The 18,843-nt window shown below is 45.7% G+C and overlaps 1 protein-coding gene across 14 annotated transcripts in view; it reads left to right on the forward strand.

Moving 5' to 3' along the window:
• The window catches only part of INPP5B (inositol polyphosphate-5-phosphatase B), an 85,277-nt gene that overhangs the window by 64,159 nt on the left and 2,275 nt on the right, over positions 1 to 18,843 (forward strand). For all 14 annotated transcript variants that reach the window (XM_034961595.1, XM_034961597.3, XM_034961612.3 and 11 more), the window contains 9 exons: positions 1,674 to 1,783; positions 3,543 to 3,678; positions 6,150 to 6,260; positions 7,714 to 7,876; positions 8,704 to 8,939; positions 13,207 to 13,320; positions 15,280 to 15,364; positions 15,931 to 16,058; positions 17,400 to 17,511. In XM_034961595.1, the coding sequence (XP_034817486.1) occupies positions 1,674 to 1,783; positions 3,543 to 3,678; positions 6,150 to 6,260; positions 7,714 to 7,876; positions 8,704 to 8,939; positions 13,207 to 13,320; positions 15,280 to 15,364; positions 15,931 to 16,058; positions 17,400 to 17,511 (1,195 nt within the window). The remainder of the gene's footprint in view (positions 1 to 1,673; positions 1,784 to 3,542; positions 3,679 to 6,149; positions 6,261 to 7,713; positions 7,877 to 8,703; positions 8,940 to 13,206; positions 13,321 to 15,279; positions 15,365 to 15,930; positions 16,059 to 17,399; positions 17,512 to 18,843) is intronic.

Consider the following 18,843-nt stretch of genomic DNA (forward strand, 5'->3'; position numbering starts at 1 on the left):
CGGCCTCCCAAAGCACTGGGATTACAGGCATGAGCCACCGCGCCCGGCCTCTATTATCTTTTTTTCCCCAGTGCAGATTAATTAAAGAAAAAGATTCTCAACTTAGTTATGTCTTTCTCTGTTTATCTCCTCTGTGTTCTGGTCTGAGGCATTCTAATTTCTCTTGTAGTTTGATACCCATCTCTACTTGCCTTCTTTGCTGGTCTTTCCTGAAGTAGTTGTACCCATTTTGTGTGTTATCTGCCTACCACATGGTTTTAAGCTCTATATGTAAGCGTCAGCTTACATTCATACCTACATTTTTACTATTTTCTGTTGCTTTTTAAATAGTTTTTTCAGGAATTTGGCAAGTAGCATCTACTAAATAGCTGACCATGTGCAATGTTAGAGCTGATAGTTCTTCACCAGTCCGTGTAGTGCCAAGTGTGGTGCTCCAGGGAAGAGGGAAGAGCACCTGTGGTTTTGATCTTGCTGAGAGTGTGATCTGGAAGGCGCTCCTAAAATTAATAGGAAGGATGCTAGCTGTTTTCCTAATGTGTCAGGCACTGTTTAAGTTGACAGTGAATCTTTCTAAAGACCCTATGAGGTAGATTCTATTATAAATCCAAAATTTACAGATGGAGAAACCAAGGCACAGAGCTTCCCCCAGTTCGCATAACTAATTTGACAACGCAGTTCTATCTTTATGTATATTTGGAGCAACTGTGCTACACAGATGAAGTGTTTGATACCTGGAAGAGAAAAACTATTAGTTTGTTAAGTGGTACCTAATCCTCTTAAAGATATCTCAGTAAGATGATACTCAGGCCCTTTGGGTGTAGCTATGCTCTTATGAAAGAGCCTTAGCCAGACACAATGGCTTGCACATGCAATCCCAACACTTTGGGAGACCAAGGCGGCAGGATCACTTGAGGCCAAGAGTTTGAGACCAGCCTAGGCAATATAGTGAGACCCTGCCTCTAAAAGATTTTTAAATATAGCTGTGTGGTGTTGCACAGCTGCAGTCCCAGCTACTTGGGAGGCTGAGGCAGGAGGATTGCCTGAGCCCAGGAGATGGAGGCTGTAGTGAGCTATGGTCGCACAGTGGCACTCCAGCCTGGGTGACAGAGTGAGACTGAAAAATAAAAAACATTAGGCTAGGCGCTGTGGCTGACGCCTGTAATCCCAGCACGTTGGGAGGCCGAGGTGGGTGGATCACGTCAGGAGTTCAAGACCAGCCTGGCCAACATGGTGAAACTCTGTCTCTACTAAAAATACAAAAGTTAGCCAGGCGTGGTGGCATGCGCCTGTAATCCCAGCTACTCAGGAGACTGAGGCAGGAGAATCACTTTAACCTGGGAGGTGGAGGTTGCGGTGAGCCGAGATTGAGCCATTGCACTCCAGCCTGGGTGACAGAGCGAGACTCCGTCTCAAAATAAATAAATAAATAAATAAATAAATAAAACATTAAAAACTTAAAAAATAAAAAATAAAAACCATATACAGGCAAAAGAGTGGTCAGCTTGTCCACTTCCTAGGAGTTAGCTAACTTAAGATCTTACAGAATAACTTTCTTTTGGGGCTTTTTTCTTTGGGTTAGAGTTTGAATTCCAGATTGATATGCTTTTCTCCACTAATTCAAAGTTTGACCTTTTTATTCTGAGATTTTTTTTTTCTCCCATCCTTTTGTATAGCTGAAAATTCAGGTGGCCGCAAAGACTGTCTTTGAAGACTTCACAGAGGGTGAGCTCACATTCCAGCCTACTTACAAGTATGATACGGGCTCTGACGACTGGGATACCAGGTAGGTCAGAGGTTGCTTCAAAGGGTTGAGCAAATGGAAACCCAGAAATTCTGGGAAGTACTTGCCCTTTTGGACCTAAGGAAGAATATATGCTTCCTGTGACTTTTTCCCTATGTTTTGCACTCTGATCAAAATTTTCTCTCAGTATCTGCTCATGAAGCAGGCTTCTTTCCCATGTATTAACTTTGTGACTGCCTTAGCCTTTGTTCCATAATTTTAATACTGGTTTACTTTTTAGCTGTGCCTAGGATGAGATGATTCCAACTAACTTAGCTGGTACTTGGACATTACACAGTAGTTAATATTTTTGTTTGTTTGTTTGTTTTGAGACGGAGTCTTGCTCTGTCACCCAGGCTAGGGTACAATGGCTGGATCTTGGCCCACTGCAACCCCTGCCTCCCGAGTTCAAGCGATTCTCCTGCCTCATCCTCCCAAGTAGCTAGGATTACAGGCATGTGCCACCAGGCCCAGCTAATTTTGTAGAGACAGGGTTTCACCATGTTGGCCAAGCTGGTCTTGAACTCCTGACCTCAAGTGATCCGCCTGCCTCAGCCTCCCAAAGTCAGTAGTTAATATTTTTATTAGTGCTTACCATGTGCCATGTACTATTTGATGCCCTTGTTATTTTCTCATTTAATCCTCAAGAACCTGTTGAAGTAGGTATGATTTATTAACCTCATTTTATGAGATTGGAAACTGAAGCATAGAAAAATTAAAGAGGCCCCCAAGCAGACAAGGGGTACAGGTAGGATTTGAACCCAGGCAGTGGGAATTCAGAGGCTGTTCTCTTAACTAGCATCTTTTTTTTTTTTGAGACGGAGTCTCGCTCTGTCGCCAGGCTGTAGTGCAGTGGCACAATCTCGGCTCACTGCAACCTCTGCCTCCCGGGTTCAAGCAATTCTCCTGCCTCAGCCTCCCGAGTAGCTGGGACTACAGGCACACACCACCACGCCCAGCTAATTTTTGTATTTTTAGTAGAGACGGGGTTTCACCATGTTGGCCAGGATGGTCTCAATCTCTTGACCTCATGACCTCCTGACCTCATGATCCCCCTGCCTTGGCCTCCCAAAGTGCTGGGATTACAGGCGTGAGCCACCGTGCCTGGCCTTAACCAAGATCTTTTAAAGACCATAGGCTGGGTGCGGTGGCTCACGCCTGTAATCCCAGCACTTTGGGAGGCCGGGGCGGGCAGATTGCCTGAGCTCAGGAGTTCAAGACCAGCCTGGGCAACATGGTGAAACCCCACCTCTACTAAAATACAAAAAATTAGCCAGCCATGGCGGTGCACACCTATAGTCCCAGCTATTCGGGAGGCTGAGGTAGGAGAATTGCTTGAACCCGGGAGGCAGAGGTTGCAGTGAGCTGAGATCACACCACTGCACTCCAGCCTGGGCAACAGAGCAAGACTCCATCTCTATAAAAATAAATAAATAAATAAATAAAAATAAAAAATAAAGACCGTAGAATGCTTACTGTCAGATTGGTTTTTTAATTCTCTCCTGATTCTCATAGGAGGATAAAGATCAGAGAATCAGTCTGAACTCTGTTTTGGCTTTGAGCTTTCATGGTTGTTTTGGATGATACCCACAGGATACATGTTATCCCTTGGTGGGCCCGAATTGCTCTTGCTGCCTCAGATGACTTAGCCACATGGACATGAAGGCCCTGATTCATCACTCCCCACCTGAGCCAGGGCACTCGCCAGGCAGCGGGCACTGCTGTTTCTGTGAGTACTTCCAGTGTGGACTTTGCATTTCAGTGAGAAGTGCCGTGCTCCTGCCTGGTGTGATCGGATCCTCTGGAAAGGGAAGAACATCACTCAGCTGAGTTACCAGAGCCACATGGCCCTGAAGACCAGTGACCACAAGCCTGTCAGCTCAGTGTTTGACATCGGGGTAGGTGGCAGCTGGTACCTGTTGTAATCATTCTGGAGGGAATTGGCTTTCACAACTAAGACCATTTCTTGTCTTTCTGGTTTCTTCCTCTCCTTTTGAGAGGGAAGAAGCCCCTTTTAGGACAATTTAAAACAATTATTAACAACTTGGTTAATAATTGTTTTAGTATGCCTCTGCATTTTTCCTCATACATGGAAGTTCCCTTTTGCATTTTTGAACTGTCTCTTTGCAGACCTTTCTCTATGCGTTTATAAATGGGTATGTCAGTATTGTGTATACAACATTGAGGATATTTTTCCTTTTTTGTAAAAGAGATCATATTATACATTTTGCTCTGAGGACATCTTTTTTTCCCTGACTGAATATGTCTTAGGAGATCTTTCCAGGACAGTGAAGGTAGAGCTTTCTTCTCATTATTTTTAAAGGTTGCAAAGTATTCCATAGTATGGATGAGCCATAATGTATGTATTGATGATCATAAAGTTATTTCCAAAGTTTTGCTATTATGCACAGTGCTGTTGTGACCACCCTTCACATGTATGTTTGTGTATCAGTGTATTTCTATAGAATGAAATTATTAGAGATGAAATTAGCGGTTCAAATAAAAAATGTATTTTAAATTTATTAGATCTTGCTAAATTACCCTCACAACAGTTTTACCACTTTATACTTCTACCAACCATGTATAAGTTTATTTTCCCATACCCTTGTCAATATTGGGTTTTATCAGTCTTCAAAATTTTTGCCAACCCAATAAGCAGATATTTTATTATGTTAGATTACATTTCCCTGATTACCTATGAGATCAGCATCTTTTTCTTCCTTTCCTTTTTTTTTTTTCTGTTGAGATGGAGTCTCGCTCTGTCACCCAGGCTGGAGTGCAGTGGCGTGATTTCAGCTTGCTGCAACCTCCGCCTCCCGGGTTCAAGCGATTCTCCTGCCTCAGCCTCCCAAGTAGCTGGGATTACAGGCACATTACACCACGTCTGGCTATTTTTTTGTATTTTTAGCAGAGATGGGGTTCGATCTCCTGCCCTCGTGATCCACCTGACTCGGCCTCCCAAAGTGCTGGGATTACAGGCATGAGCCACCGCTCCCAGCCTTTTCTTTTTGTTTTTTTTTTAAAGACACTGTTTTGTTCTGTCACCCAGGCTGGAGTGCAGTGATGCAGTGGCACAGTCACAGCGAACTGCGGCCTCAATCTGCTGGGCTTAAGCAATCCTCCCACATACATCAGCCTCCTCAGTAGGTAGGATTACAGGCATGCCTGTATGTGTGTGTCACCTTACCTGGCTAATTTTTTTTTTGAGATGGAGTCTTGCTCTGTCACCCAGGCTGGAGCGCAGTGGCGCCATCTCGGCTCACTGCAAGCTCCGCTTCCCAGGTTCACGCCATTCTCCTGCCTCAGCCTCCCGAGTAGCTGGGGACTACAGGCAGGCGCCCGCCACCACACCCTGCTAATGGTTTTTTTTTTTTTTTTTTTTTGTATTTTTAGTAGAGACGGGGTTTCACCGTGTTAGCCAGGATGGTCTTGATCTCCTGACCTCGTGATATGCCCACCTCGGCATCCCAAAGTGCTGGGATTACTGGCGTGAGCCACCGGGCCCCTTTTTTCTTTTTTTTTTTTTTAAGAGACAGCATCTTGCTGTCTTGCCCAGACTGGTCTCAAGTGACTCCTGGGCTCAGGTGATCCTTCTGCCTTGGCTACCCCAAGTGCTGGGATTACAGGCATGAGCCTTCTCATTTATTTATTATCTATTTGTGGTGGCTCTTTATTATCATTACAATGCCTCACACCTGTAATCCCAGCACTTTGGGAGGCTGAGGTGGGTGGATTGCTTGAGCTCAGGAGTTCAAGACCAGCCTGGGCAACATGGCAAAACCCCTCATCTCTACAAAAAGTAAAAAAATTAGCTGGGCATGATGGCTTGTGTCTGTGGTCTCAGCTACTTGGGGGGCTGAGGTAGGAGCATCACTTGAACCCAGAAGGCGGAGGTTGCAGTGAGCCAAGATCACTCTATTGTACTCCAGCCTGGGTGACAGCAAGACCTTGTTGCAAAAAAAAAAAAACAAAAAAACAAAAACTTGAGAAACACTGCTTTAAATCAAAGCCTTAGAAAAAGTTCTCACTGCTGGCCTGTTGGTGGCAGCAAGCAAAATAGAGCTAGGTACTGGGCAAGCATTTTTCTGCCCTGGTCCTAAGACCTGGCAGAACTAACTGCTAACCATGCTTTCACTTCCATGTATTTTTTTCTGGTAATCAGAAAGCAGATGCCTGTACCACAAGCTTTGCCTCTGGCAGATCCTTCTAAGTCAATTGTTAATGGAGTTCATTAATTAATTAAATCTATAGCCTTTGTTTTCTGTGTTGCTATCAACTGCTATTTCCCAGTGCTGTGAATGCCGTCTATACTGAGAAAGAGGAAATGGGCAGAAGCCAAGGTACTCAGTCTCTGATGTTTCCCTTTCAGGTGAGGGTCGTAAATGACGAGCTTTACCGGAAGACACTGGAAGAAATTGTTCGCTCCCTGGATAAGATGGAAAATGCCAACATTCCTTCTGTGTCCCTGTCCAAGCGAGAGGTAGGAAGGACATGTTAAGAATATTAGCATTGGGCTCAGGCCGGGTGCAGTGGCTCACGCCTGTAATCCCAGCACTTTGGGAGGCCGAGGTGGGCAGGTCATGAGGTCAGGAGATCAAGACCATCCTGGCTAACACGGTGAAACCCTGTCTCTACTAAAAATACAAAAAATTAGCCGGGCGTGGTGGTCGGCACCTGTAGTCCCAACTACTCGGGAGGCTGAGACAGGAGAATGACGTGAACCTGGGAGGTGGAGCTTGCAGTGAGCCGAGATCGCGCCACTGCACTCTAGCCTGGGTGACCGTGTGAGACTCCGTCTCAAAAAAAAAAGATTAGTTTTGGGCTCTTCTATTCCTAGAGCTTAAATCTCCTCATCTATTGGAGCTCAGAGTTCTAGGAGGCACCTATAGCACTATGGACTGTGGTCTTTCTTGATAGACTGCTTTTCGATAAAGTGAGGCTGATGGTGTTAGCTGAGAAGAGAGAGGTTGTTGGCTTAGGTCATCATGTCCTATTCTTCTAAACCAGAATATGGTTCAAAATGTGTTTTGATTTTAGAATAACTATTGTGTATTCTTGCAATGGATTTTTCTTCTTACTGATGCTTTGCTTTGAGATTAAATTGAGTTTGGATACCCATGAGTTAATGGGAGGGAAGACAGTATAGAAAAGGAATAGGTAATATAGGAAGTTGAATATGGTCTGAAGGTTTTTCATGGAAGAGCCACATGGAAGATCACTCACACTTGACATTCTACAAAGTCAAATTGGGGTTTAAGGTGAAGGCGTTTTTTGTTTGGTTTGTTTGTTTTAAACAGAGTCTTACGCTGTCACCCAGGCTGGAGTGCAATGGCACGATCTCGGCTCACTGCAACCTCCGCCTCCTAGGTTCAAGCAATTCTCCTGTCTCCACCTCCCAGTAGCTGGGATTACAGGCTGTGCCACCATGCCTGGCTAATTTTTGTATTTTTAGTAAAGATGGGGTTTTGCCATGTTGGCCAGGCTGGTCTTGAACTCCTGAGCTCAAGTGATCTGCCCGTCTCGGCCTCCCAAAGTGCTAGGATTATGGGCCTGAGCCACTGTGGCAGCCGCAGATGGCATTTTTAATGCCCTAGATGTCCAGCTACTTGGAAGGATGGGCTTGATCTTCATGTTTAGCAGTGGAATTTGTGAAGGGTATTTTGTAAATGCTTTTTGGATATAGAAGATATAAACTTTGACTTCTTCAGGAAGTAGACATACAAAAACAAACGGAATTTTTGGATTTTGGGTTAAACACAGATAACTAGTCTTTAGTGGGAACTGTGGCCTCCCAGGTAGATACTTAAAGCAGAAACATTTAAAAGAGATGGTCCTTCATTTTCTTTCCATGGTAAGGACTGCCCAGTTGGGGTGGCTGGGCAGGTTGCTGAGGAAAGGGCACTGGTTTTCACTGGCCCCGGGCTTCTTCCCAGTTCTGTTTTCAGAATGTGAAGTACATGCAATTGAAAGTAGAATCCTTTACAATTCATAATGGACAAGTACCCTGTCATTTTGAATTCATCAACAAGCCTGATGAAGAGTCTTACTGTAAGCAGTGGCTGAATGCCAACCCCAGCAGAGGCTTCCTCCTGCCAGGTAAGGCCTCTGTTCCTAGCTTCCTGGTATCTGGTTTGGGGAATGCCTTACTCTATATTTGCTCATTTTCCTAAAATGAGCTTTTTGCTTGAGTGTTTTATTCTCTGCTTGAGGCTTTTTAAAAAGCCCTATAGATGAACCCATTCATGAATAAAATAGGAAATAGTGAGGAGCATGAGTTCAGTTTCAAAAGCATTCTCAGTCATTTATATGTTCCATAATTTCACAGAAAGAGAAAACATAAAATTGCTGTATAGCAGGTGCTGCTGTTAAAGGAACCATTTTACTATCTTGCTATAATCAACTCCCAATTATCTGCTCTTGATAATGGGGAAGTAATCCAGAAATTATATCTGGCTCTGGAATGTACCATCCACATTTTTCCCGACTTCTCCTTCGCACTCTGCATGGTACTGTGTGATGGAACAATGAAGGGTGTTTTGTGGACAATTCACAGGCCGATAATTGCGTTACACTTCTACTGAGTCAGTCATCTTCATCTTACCTGGCTCAGGGAAGGCTCTTTGATCCATGCCTTCTTATTCTGTTAGTATTTCTAGCTTGAGCTGTGCTCCTTAGTGCTTGAATTTTATAGCATTTGTCTATTCAAATGTTTTTGTTTGTTGTTTTCATATTCCCAGTTGGACTATAAACTCTTTGTTCTTGTGTCTCCTGCATGCCAACCACATTTGGATGCTTGTTGGTTGGCTGATACCTTTTCTTTCCTTTTCCTAACCCTTTATGCCTTACCCTCTTCCCTCCTGCCTTCTTTCCCCTTTCCTCTTGGCCTGCCCCCGGCCAACATTATTTTTAAAATTTCTCTGCAGATTCTGATGTTGAGATTGACTTGGAGCTCTTCGTAAATAAGACGACAGCTACAAAGCTCAACTCGGGTGAAGACAAAATTGAGGACATTCTGGTTCTGCACTTGGACAGGGGAAAGGATTACTTTTTGTCTGTGTCTGGGAACTACCTGCCCAGCTGTTTTGGGTCTCCCATTCATACACTGTGTTACATGAGAGAGCCAATCTTGGACCTACCACTTGAAACTATTAGTGAGCTGGTGAGTAATATGCCACAAAGAAACATTGAGAACTTTGTAGCAGACAAGCCAGTCAAACAAGATATTCCTATGCCTACCTTCCTAGGGACTTAGAAACTCTTCAGCTTCCTAGAGCTTGCTTAGTGTATCAGCTGTATATTGCTGTGCTACAAACCATCCTGAAATTTTAGTAGTTTTTAACACCGAGTTATTGCTCCTCATGATTCTGTGGGTTTCCCATGTGGGTCTTCTGCTTGTCTCACCTAGCCCCATTTGTGTGGTTATAATCAGATGGCAGCTGTGATGGCTGGAGGGCTCCAGATGGCCTCTCTCACATGTCTTGGTGTTAGCTTTTCTCTGGGTTTCACTCACCACATGGACTCATCATTCAGAAGGCTAGCTCAGGCTTCTGTAGGTAGTGGCAAGAACATGAGAGAAGAACTGTAAGGCCTTTTGTAGCATAGGCTCCAAAATGCATACAAGGCCACTTCTGCCATGTTTTATTGATAGAGCAAGTTGTGAAGCCAGACTAGATTCTACAAGTGGAGAAAGACTCCACTTCTTTTTTTTTTTTTTTTTTTTTGAGACGGAGTTTCACTCTTGTTGCCCAGGCTGGAGCGCAATGACGTGATCTTGGCTCACCGTAACCTCTGCCTCCCGGGTTCAAGCGATTCTTCTGCCTCAGCCTCCTGAGTAGCTGGGACTACAGGCATGCGCCACCACGCCTGGCTAATATTTTGTGTGTTTTTAGTAGAGACAGGGTTTCTCCACGTTGGTCAGACTGGTCTCGAACTCCCAACCTCAGGTGATCCGCCCATCTCGGCCTCCCAAAGTGCTGGGATTACAGGCATGAGCCACCGCGCCTGGCTTTTTTTTTTTTTTTTTTTTTGAGATGGAGTCTCACTCTGTTGTCCAGGCTGGAGTGCAGTGGCTCAATCTCAGCTTACTGCAACCTCCACCTCCTGGGCTCAAGTGATTCTCCTGCCTCTGCCACCCCAGTAGCTGGGACTACAGGCATGCACACCACCACACCCAGCTAATTTTTTTTTTTTTTTGAAACAGAGTCTCACTCAGCTACCCAGGTTGGAATGCAGTGGCACATCTTGGCTCACTGCAACCACCGTCTCCCAGGTTCAATCAATTCTCCCATCTCAGCCTCCCGAGTAGCTGAGATTACAGGCACCCGCCATCATGCTAATTTTGGTATTTTAGTAGAGACGGGATTTCACCATGTTGGCCAGGCTGGTCTTGAACTCCTGACCTCAGGTGATCCGCCCACCTCAGCCTCCCAAAGTGCTAGGATTACAGGCGTGAGCCACTGCACCCAGCCAATTTTTGTATTTTTAATAGAGAGGGAGTTTCACCATGTCGGCCGGGCTGGTCTTGAACTCCTGACCTCACGTGATCTGCCCGCCTCAGCTTTCCAAAGTGTTGGGATTGCAGGTGTAAGCCACCACGCCTGGCCTTTTTTGTTTTGTTTTGTTTTCTTTTGTGAGTCGGCGTCTCACTCTGTCCACCAGGCTGGAGTGCAGTGGCACGATCGTGGCTTACTGCAACCTCTGCCTCCCAGGTTCAAACGATTCTCCTGCCTCAGCCTCCCAAGTAGCTGGCATTACAGGTGCCCGCCACCATACCCGGCTAATTTTTGTATTTTCTATAGAGATGGGGTTTTGCCATGTTGGCCAGGCTGGTCTCAAACTCCTGACCTCAGGTGATCTGCCCGCCCCGGCTTCCCAAAGTGTTGGGATTACAAGCATGAGCCACTGCGCCCGGCCTTTTTTTTTTTTTTTTTTTTGAGACAGTCTTACTCTGTCACCCAGGCTGGAGTGCAGTGGCACGATCTTGGCTCACTGCAACCTCTGCCGTCCGGGTTGCAAGCGATTCTTGTGCCTCAGCCTCCCCAGTAGCTGGGACTACAAGTGCATGCCACCATGCCCAGCTAATTTTTTAATATTTTTAGTAGAGACGGGGTTTCGCCATGTTGGCCAGGTCGGTCTCGAACTCCTGACCTCAGCTGATCCACCCACCTCGGCCTCACCAAGTGTTGGGATTACAGGCATGAGCCACCATGCCCTGCCTAACTCCACTTCTTGATAGGAAAGAAAAGCTGCAAAATGCTGTGACCACGTTTTTCAGTAGTTCACTTATAGTATGTATCTTTGTTTGGGCTGCTTTAACAGTATCCCATAGACTGGGTGGTTTATCAACAACAGAAATTTATTTCTTACAGTTCTGGAGACTGAGAAGTCCAAGATCAAGGCACTGCCAGCTTTGGTGTCTGGTGAGGGCCTACCTCCTGGTTCATAGAGGGCCATCTTCTTACTGTGTTCTTACATGGCAGAAGAGGGGAGGGAGGTCTCTGAGATGTCTTGTTTAGGGCCACTAATCCCATTCATCAGGGCAGAGCCCTTATGACCTAACCATCTCCCAAAGGCCCTACCTCCTAGTACCATCACATGAGGGATTAGGTTTCAACGTACATATTTGAGGGGGACATACACATTCAGTTTGTAGCAGTACATTAGAGAAACTCAGCCATGGGTTGGGCACAGTGACTCACGACTGTAATCCTTGCACTCTGGGAGGCCAAGGCAGGAGAAATGTTTTAGGCCAGGACTTTGAGACCAGCCTGCTCAACGTAATGAGACTCCATCTCTACAAAAAAATTAAGAAATGAGCTGGGTATGGGGGTGTGCACTTGTAGTCCTAGCTACTTGGGAAGCCAAGGTGGGAGGGAGCCTGGGAGTTCAAGTCTGCAGTACCTGAGCGATAGCGCAAGACAGTCTCTAAAAAAAAAAAAGAAGACAAACTCAGCCATGAATTCTAAAATAATGAAAGTTCCATAGTCAATGATATTATTCTTTTGTTTTTTTTTAAATCATCATCGGTAGGTTATCATCCTAAACTAAATTTGCTGCCATCTAAAAGATTCCTATGGAGACAATTCTAATACAAGGGAACTAATTTGGAGCAGACCTATGGTAATATGTATGCTTTTTTTCCAGTGCATTTTTAAATTTAGGGAGTCTTGAACTCCCTCTTCTTCATCATATAGATGAAAACAGGGGCCCAATCAAGGAGAGTGATTTGTCACAGGTCATATGGTGAGTTAACAGTGGACCTGGAGGCTGGGCGCAGTGGTTCACGCCTGCAATCCCAGAACTTTGGGAGGCTGAGGCAGGTGGATCACGAGGTCAGAAATTTGAGACCAGCCTGGCCAAGATGGTGAAACCCCCCGTCTCTACTAAAAATAAAAAAATTAGCTGGGTGCGGTGGTGGGCGCCTGTATTCCCAGCTGCTCGGGAGGCTGAGGCAGGAGAATCGCTTGAACCCAGGAGGCGGAGGTTGCAGTGAGCCGAGATCGCACCACTGCACTGAGCCTGGGCGACAGAGCAAGACTCCATCTCGAATAAATAAATAAGTAAATAAATAAATAAATAAAAACAGTGGACCTGGAGGCTTGGTATGGTGGCTCATGCCTGTAATCTCAGCCCTTTGGGAGGGTGAGATGGGTAGATCACTTGAGTCCAAGTGTTCAAGACCAGCCTGGGCAGCATAGCGAGACCCCACCTCAAAATTAAAAAAAAAAAATCAATTAAAAAAAAAATTGGGCCGGGCACGGTGGCTCACGCCTGTAATCCTAGCACTTTGGGAGGCCGAGGTGGGTGGATTGCTTGAGCTCAGGAGTTCGAGACCAGCCTGGGCAACATGGTGAAACCCCATCTCTACTAAAATACAAAAAATTAGCCGGGCGTGATGGCACACGCCTGTAATCCCAGCTACTAGGGAGGCTGAGACAGGAGAATTGCTTGAACCTGGGAGGTGGAGGTTGCAGTGAGCCGAGATTGTGCCATTGCACTCCAGCCTGGGTGACAGAGTGAGACTCTGTCTCAAAAAAATAAAAATAAAAAAAAATAAAAGAAAATCAAAACAGTGGACCTGGGCCTTGAACTGAGATTTTTGGACTCCCAAGTCTGTGCTGTTTCCTCACCAGACCGCATCTTCTCTCTGGTTCTAATAGTGAAATGCTATAGGAATGATTTTTTCCTAAAAAGATGGTGCATATTTGACCTGATTCATTGAAACTGCTTGTCATAACCCTCTCCTGATTCTCAAAAATTACCTTTTGTTCCTTGATCATACCACCTGATTTCATTTCTGTCTGTGGAATGCGTGGTTAGGGGCAGTGGAATGTTTTCCTTTTTCTGTGGGTTTGCCGTCCCCATGCCATGCATTTTCCTGGAGCCAGCCTGGCAGAAGTTCTGTCATGATCTTGATTGCTTTCCAGACTCTGATGCCAGTATGGACTGGAGATGATGGGAGCCAGTTGGAGAGCCCCATGGAAATCCCCAAAGAGCTCTGGATGCTGGTTGATTACCTGTACCGAAATGCTGTCCAGCAGGTAGGTTGTGTTTAAGCATTCAGACCTGATTGAGGCCAGGCTGCCTTGAGGACCATCAGCCCCAAGAACTTTTTTCATAAGGAAACTGTGGAGAACTGTTCTTCACCCAGGGAGGGGAGGAAGGATAGATAGTATGCCATGTTTCACACTCCTGGGAGACCCTGCTATTTTTTTTTTTTTTTTTTTTTTTGAGACAGAGTTTTATTCTGTTGCCCAGGCTAGAGTGCAATGGTGCGATCTTGACTCACTGCAACCTCCGCCTCCTGGGTTCAAGTGATTCTCCCGCCTCAGTCTCCCAGGTAGCTGGGATTACAGGCACCTGCCATCATGCCTGGCTAATTTTTGTATTTTTGTAGAGATGGGTCTTGCAACTCCTGACCTCAGGTGATCTGCCTACCTTGGCCTCCCAAAGTGCTGGGATGACAGGCATGAGCCACCGCGCCCTGCCAGAGGCCCTGCTATTACGTGTAGTACCTGATTACCCCCAAGGGAAGCAGCGTTGCATAGGAAGCCCATCCCAGCACAGCATAGCATGTTCCTTCCCATGGCCTCTGGGGTCCCCCTGCCAGAAAGCTGCCTGGAGGCCTCTCAGGATGTCCTCACTCTCCTTCAGGAACTCTCACCAGCTTCTGGGAATGGGTGGGGCCAACTTGTTGATAAACCAAGCAGAGGCAGGGGATCAGATGCAACCCCTGGGCCACAAATTTGGAGGCCTGATTTCTAGAGTGACTAGGGCAGCCTTCACTAATCAGATTGGTTAGTTTCACTGACCTGTTTATATAGGTTTCAGGGAGACCTATACAAACTACAAGCCCACTTTACCACTTCAGAGCAACATCCTTTTTTTTTTTAAATATACATTCTTATGATATTCCATTTTCACTTTTCTTCCTCTCACATTTATTGAAAGTTGCAGTGTACCAAGCACTATTCTAAGTGTTTTTTACAGCATTGCCTCTAGTTTTCACAGTAGTTCTCAGATGAGGAAACAGATGCCTGGAAAGGTGAATAACTTGGTTAAGGTCCCAAAGCTGATAAATGGGCAGAGGTGGAATTTGAATACAGTGAATCTGGCTAGAGAAGTCATATTCTTCAGTGCTGTACTATTCTACCTTCTCTGTAACACTCCTTTCAAATGGAACTTTTGAGCAATACATATAATATTGTTATTATTAATACAGTTATATGGTATTAAGTCATTTTGTAAAACAAATGAACATAAAGTATCCTGAGACTAATAGAAATAGCTTTGCTGCCATAATCTGTTTTTATTGAGATGGAGTCTCGCTCTGTCACCAAGCTGGGGTACAGTTCACCATCTTGGCTCACTGCAACCTCCGCCTCCCCGGCTCTAGCAATTCTCCTGCCTCAGCCTCCCAAGTAGCTGAGATTACAGGCATGTACCACCAAGCCCAGCTAATTTTTGTATTTTTATTAAAGACGGGGTTTCACCGTGTTGGCCAGGATGGTCTCAATCTCCTGACCTCGTGATCCACCCGCCTCTGCCTCCCAAAGTGCTGGGATTACAGGCGTGAGCCAACATGCCTGATGGCTGCCATAATTTTATTTGCCCAAAGCATTGAGGTGCCTTGTTAGCGTTCTCTTATGCTCTTATGCACTGTATATTTTCTTCATTTTTTTTCCCCTGGGTAATCCCTCTATACCACTGCAGGACACATAGCTGCTTTTACATTTTCTCCAATGTTGGATCTTCTTGTGTGATGTGTGCCCTACCCATAGTTTTATAGTAGATGCCTGAAGACCTATTGTAGAAACATGCCAGGGAAGGCCTGCAAGATGAATTCGCCACATCAGCCTAAATCAGATCATCTGTCAGGTGATTCAGAGGCCTCACCACACTGCTCCTTTTTGCATTCTGCTATTGATATTGCCAGGTCAGGAAATCATTGATGATTTTCTGAGAAAATAATTATTTTGTTACTGTCTTCCCTTTTGCAGGAAGATCTGTTTCAGCAACCAGGCCTGAGGTCAGAATTTGAACATATCAGGGACTGCTTGGATACTGGAATGATTGATAACCTCTGTATCCTTCAGACATTCAGCTCTGTGTGTGTGTGTGTGTGTGTGAGAGAGAGAGAGAGAGAGAGAGAGAATATGAGTGAGAGGGGTGAGAAAAAGTAAAGTATTTTATGGCTCAAAATCTGATATTGTATCCTCAGCTACCATGTTTTACTTAAAGTTTGCATAGAGAAGACTTTACAACTTGATTTATTTATTTTTTGAGACAGGGTCCATCTCTATCACCCAGGCTGGAGCCTGTGGAGCCTCCCACCTCAGCCTCCCGAGTAGCTGGGACCACAGGTGCATACTACCACACCTGGCTAATTTTTGAACTTTTCGTAGAGGCAGGGTTTCGCCATGTTGCCCAGGCTAAGAATTTACAACTTTAAGCAACCAATAGAGCAGGAACTCAGGAGGGCCTGGCTCACCTGACAAACAGTGTGGTCCCTTCGAGAAGTTAGGCTGGCATCCTAGCCCTGAGCAGAGAGCCTGACAGGGCAGGCAGCACTTCTGGCATGTGCTTGCTCCTGGGCCTTTTCCTAACCATGGACAGTAGCATTATCGGTTCCTTAACAATGGGGCCAAAAGCTGCCAGCAATCATTCTGTAGCCGAAGCCCTGCTGCTTTTCCTGGAGAGCCTTCCAGAGCCTGTCATCTGTTACAGCACCTACCATAACTGCTTGGAGTGTTCTGGCAACTACATAGCAAGCAAACAGGTGAGAGGAAGTATTGAGCAGCATGTGGTTAGCCCCAGACCCCATGGGGCTAAGGGAACAGAGTGGACACAGTTCCTCAAGTGCAGCATCTCAGAAACTGAACACCTTATCTTTCCTTCTCAAACCTGCTCTTTCTCTTATCTCTTTGTTTCTTTTAATGGCATCACCCTTAATTCCAGTGAGTCAACCCCGAAACCTGAGTCATTTCTGACTCCACCCTCTCCTTGCCTCCCATGTGCCCAGTCTCGTTGATCTATCACCCATCCTCTCTCTTCCATTCTCATTGCACTTAGCTTGGTTCAGTGCCCTGCATTCACGATCTCCTTCTGCTGATTTGTTTTGCATGCTGCCATCAGATTGTGTATTCTAAAGCTATTGTCATGTGACTGTTGGTCAAAAACTATACTTGGCTCTCTATTGCCAATTACTGATTTTCTTAAATATTGAAGACGTTCTATGATCTAGCTTGGTGGTTCACACATACAACAGGCCTTGGCAGAATAACCTAGAAAACTTGCCAATAATAGAGATTCTAAAGCCACACCCCAAATCTACTGAATCACAATCACTTTTTTTTTTTTTGAGATGGAGTCTTGCTGTGTCACCCAGGCTGGAGTGCATTGGCGCGATCTCAGCTCACTGTAATGCCTCCCAGGTTCAAGCGATTCTCCTGCCCCAGCCTTCTGAGTAGCTGGGATTACAGGCGTGCACCACCATGCCTGGCTAATTTTTGTATTTTTAGTAGAGATGGGGTTTCACCATGTTGGCCAGGTTGGTCTTGAACTACTGACCTCAGGTGATCCACCCTCTTCGGCCTCCCAAAGTGCTGGGATTACAGGCATGAGCCACTGAGCCCATAATCACTTTTGGAATCTATTCAAACTTCCAAACTGATTCTGATATGCAGATAGCTGGAGTACTCATTGATCAGGGCCTGATCAACCCTTCTAATTATGCTCCTGCCAAAATTGACTTCTCATAAAGTGTTCTCTCTACTTACCTCACTATTTCCCTTCTCCTGCCCTTTTTTTATACTTTCTTTGCTCTTACCCCAGTTATTAACCTCTGTAAGTCCCATTTTGTCTTACATTCAAGACCCAACTAAAATGTCTTATTTCTTTCAGTCTTATAGGAACATGTAGTTAAAAGTTTGACTTCTAAATTCATGTTGCATTTGACCCGTACCTCTCTTTTGATACTTATGCCAAGTGGTAAGCAACCAGTTTTCTGTGCACAGTCTTTCTCGTGCACTTGGATCGTGTATACAGTTCTTGGACTATAGTAGGCACTTGAGAAATGATTCAGTGAACAAAAGACAAATTCCGGTTCTTCCTCTTTCAGGTCATTTCTACTCTCCCCATATTCCACAAAAATGTCTTCCACTACTTGATGGCGTTTTTGCGAGAACTGCTGAAAAATTCAGCAAAAAATCATTTGGATGAGAATATTCTAGGTAAGCAGCCAAATGTCTATGGAAAGCATTTCTGCAAACTGAGAGACTCGTAATGAGAAATGAGGTTGAGGAGGGTCCCAGGTCCCTTGCAGTAGAACTAAAATATCAAGCTCTGGGCAAAGATTTTTTAAAGCAGAAAGTTTTGCGTTTGGACACTCCTCCCCACTCCTAACAACACAAGAGTAAGTATAGTCATGGGCTGCTGGCGGTGGCTCACACCTGTAGTCCTAGCACTTTGTGAGGCTCAGGTGGACGGATCACCTGAGGTCAGGAGTTCAAGACCAGCCTGGCCAACATGGTGAAACCCCATCTCTACTAAAAATACAAAAATTAGCTGAGTGTGGTGGTGCATGCCTGTAATCCCAGCTAAATGGGAGGCTGAGTTAGGAGAATCGCTTGAAACTGGGAGGCGGAGCCTGCAGTGACCCGAGACCGCACCACTGCACTCCAGCCTGGGCGACAGAGTGAGACTCCATCTCAAAAAAAAAAAAAAAAGTATAGTCATGTACCATATAACATCTTGGTCAACGAAAGACCACATATACGATGGAGGGCCCATAAGATTATAATACCGTGGTTTTGTGCGTGTGTGTTTGTGTGTGCATATGTGTGTGTGTGTGTGTGTGCTTGAGAAAGTCTCACTCTGTCACCCAGGCTGGAGTGCAGTGGTGTGATCTCAGCTCACTGCAACCTCTGCCTCCTGGGTTCAAGTGATTCTTATGCCTCGGCCTCCTGAGTAGCTGGGATTATAGGCGCTTGCCACTATGCCCAGCTTTTAAATTTAATTTAATTTTTTAGAGATGGAGTCTCGATCTGTCGCCAGGCTGGAGTGCAGTGGCGTGATCTCAGCTCACTGCATCCTCCGCCACCCGGGTTCAAGCAATTCTCCTGCCTCAGCCTCCCGAGTAGCTGGGACTACAGGCGCGCACCACCATGCCCAGCTAATTTTTGTATTTTTATTAGAGACGGGGTTTCACCATGTTGGCCAGGATGGTCTCAATCTCTTGACCTCGTGATTCCACCCGCCTCGGCCTCCCAAAGTGCTGGGATTACAGGCCTGAGCCACCGCGCCCTGCCTTTTTTTTTTTTTTTTTATTTTAAAGGGCAGTGACCCTCCCCACTGCAGGATGGGAGAGGGCTGGGAGCCAGATGGTCACCCAGGCCCTCACAGCCAACCCTTGGACAGGGGCCACCGGGTCACACCCTCCAACGCCCGTGCCTCAACCATCCCTACCACGCTTATGGAACCTCATCGCATCCTGGGGACGAGCCCCCACTGGGGACACGGGGTGGTTGGGGGAGGAGGCAGGAACCAGAGAGGCAGGACACCAA

The sequence above is a fragment of the Pan paniscus genome, chromosome 1 (assembly GCF_029289425.2).
Source record: "Pan paniscus chromosome 1, NHGRI_mPanPan1-v2.0_pri, whole genome shotgun sequence".
NCBI lineage: Eukaryota > Metazoa > Chordata > Mammalia > Primates > Hominidae > Pan > Pan paniscus.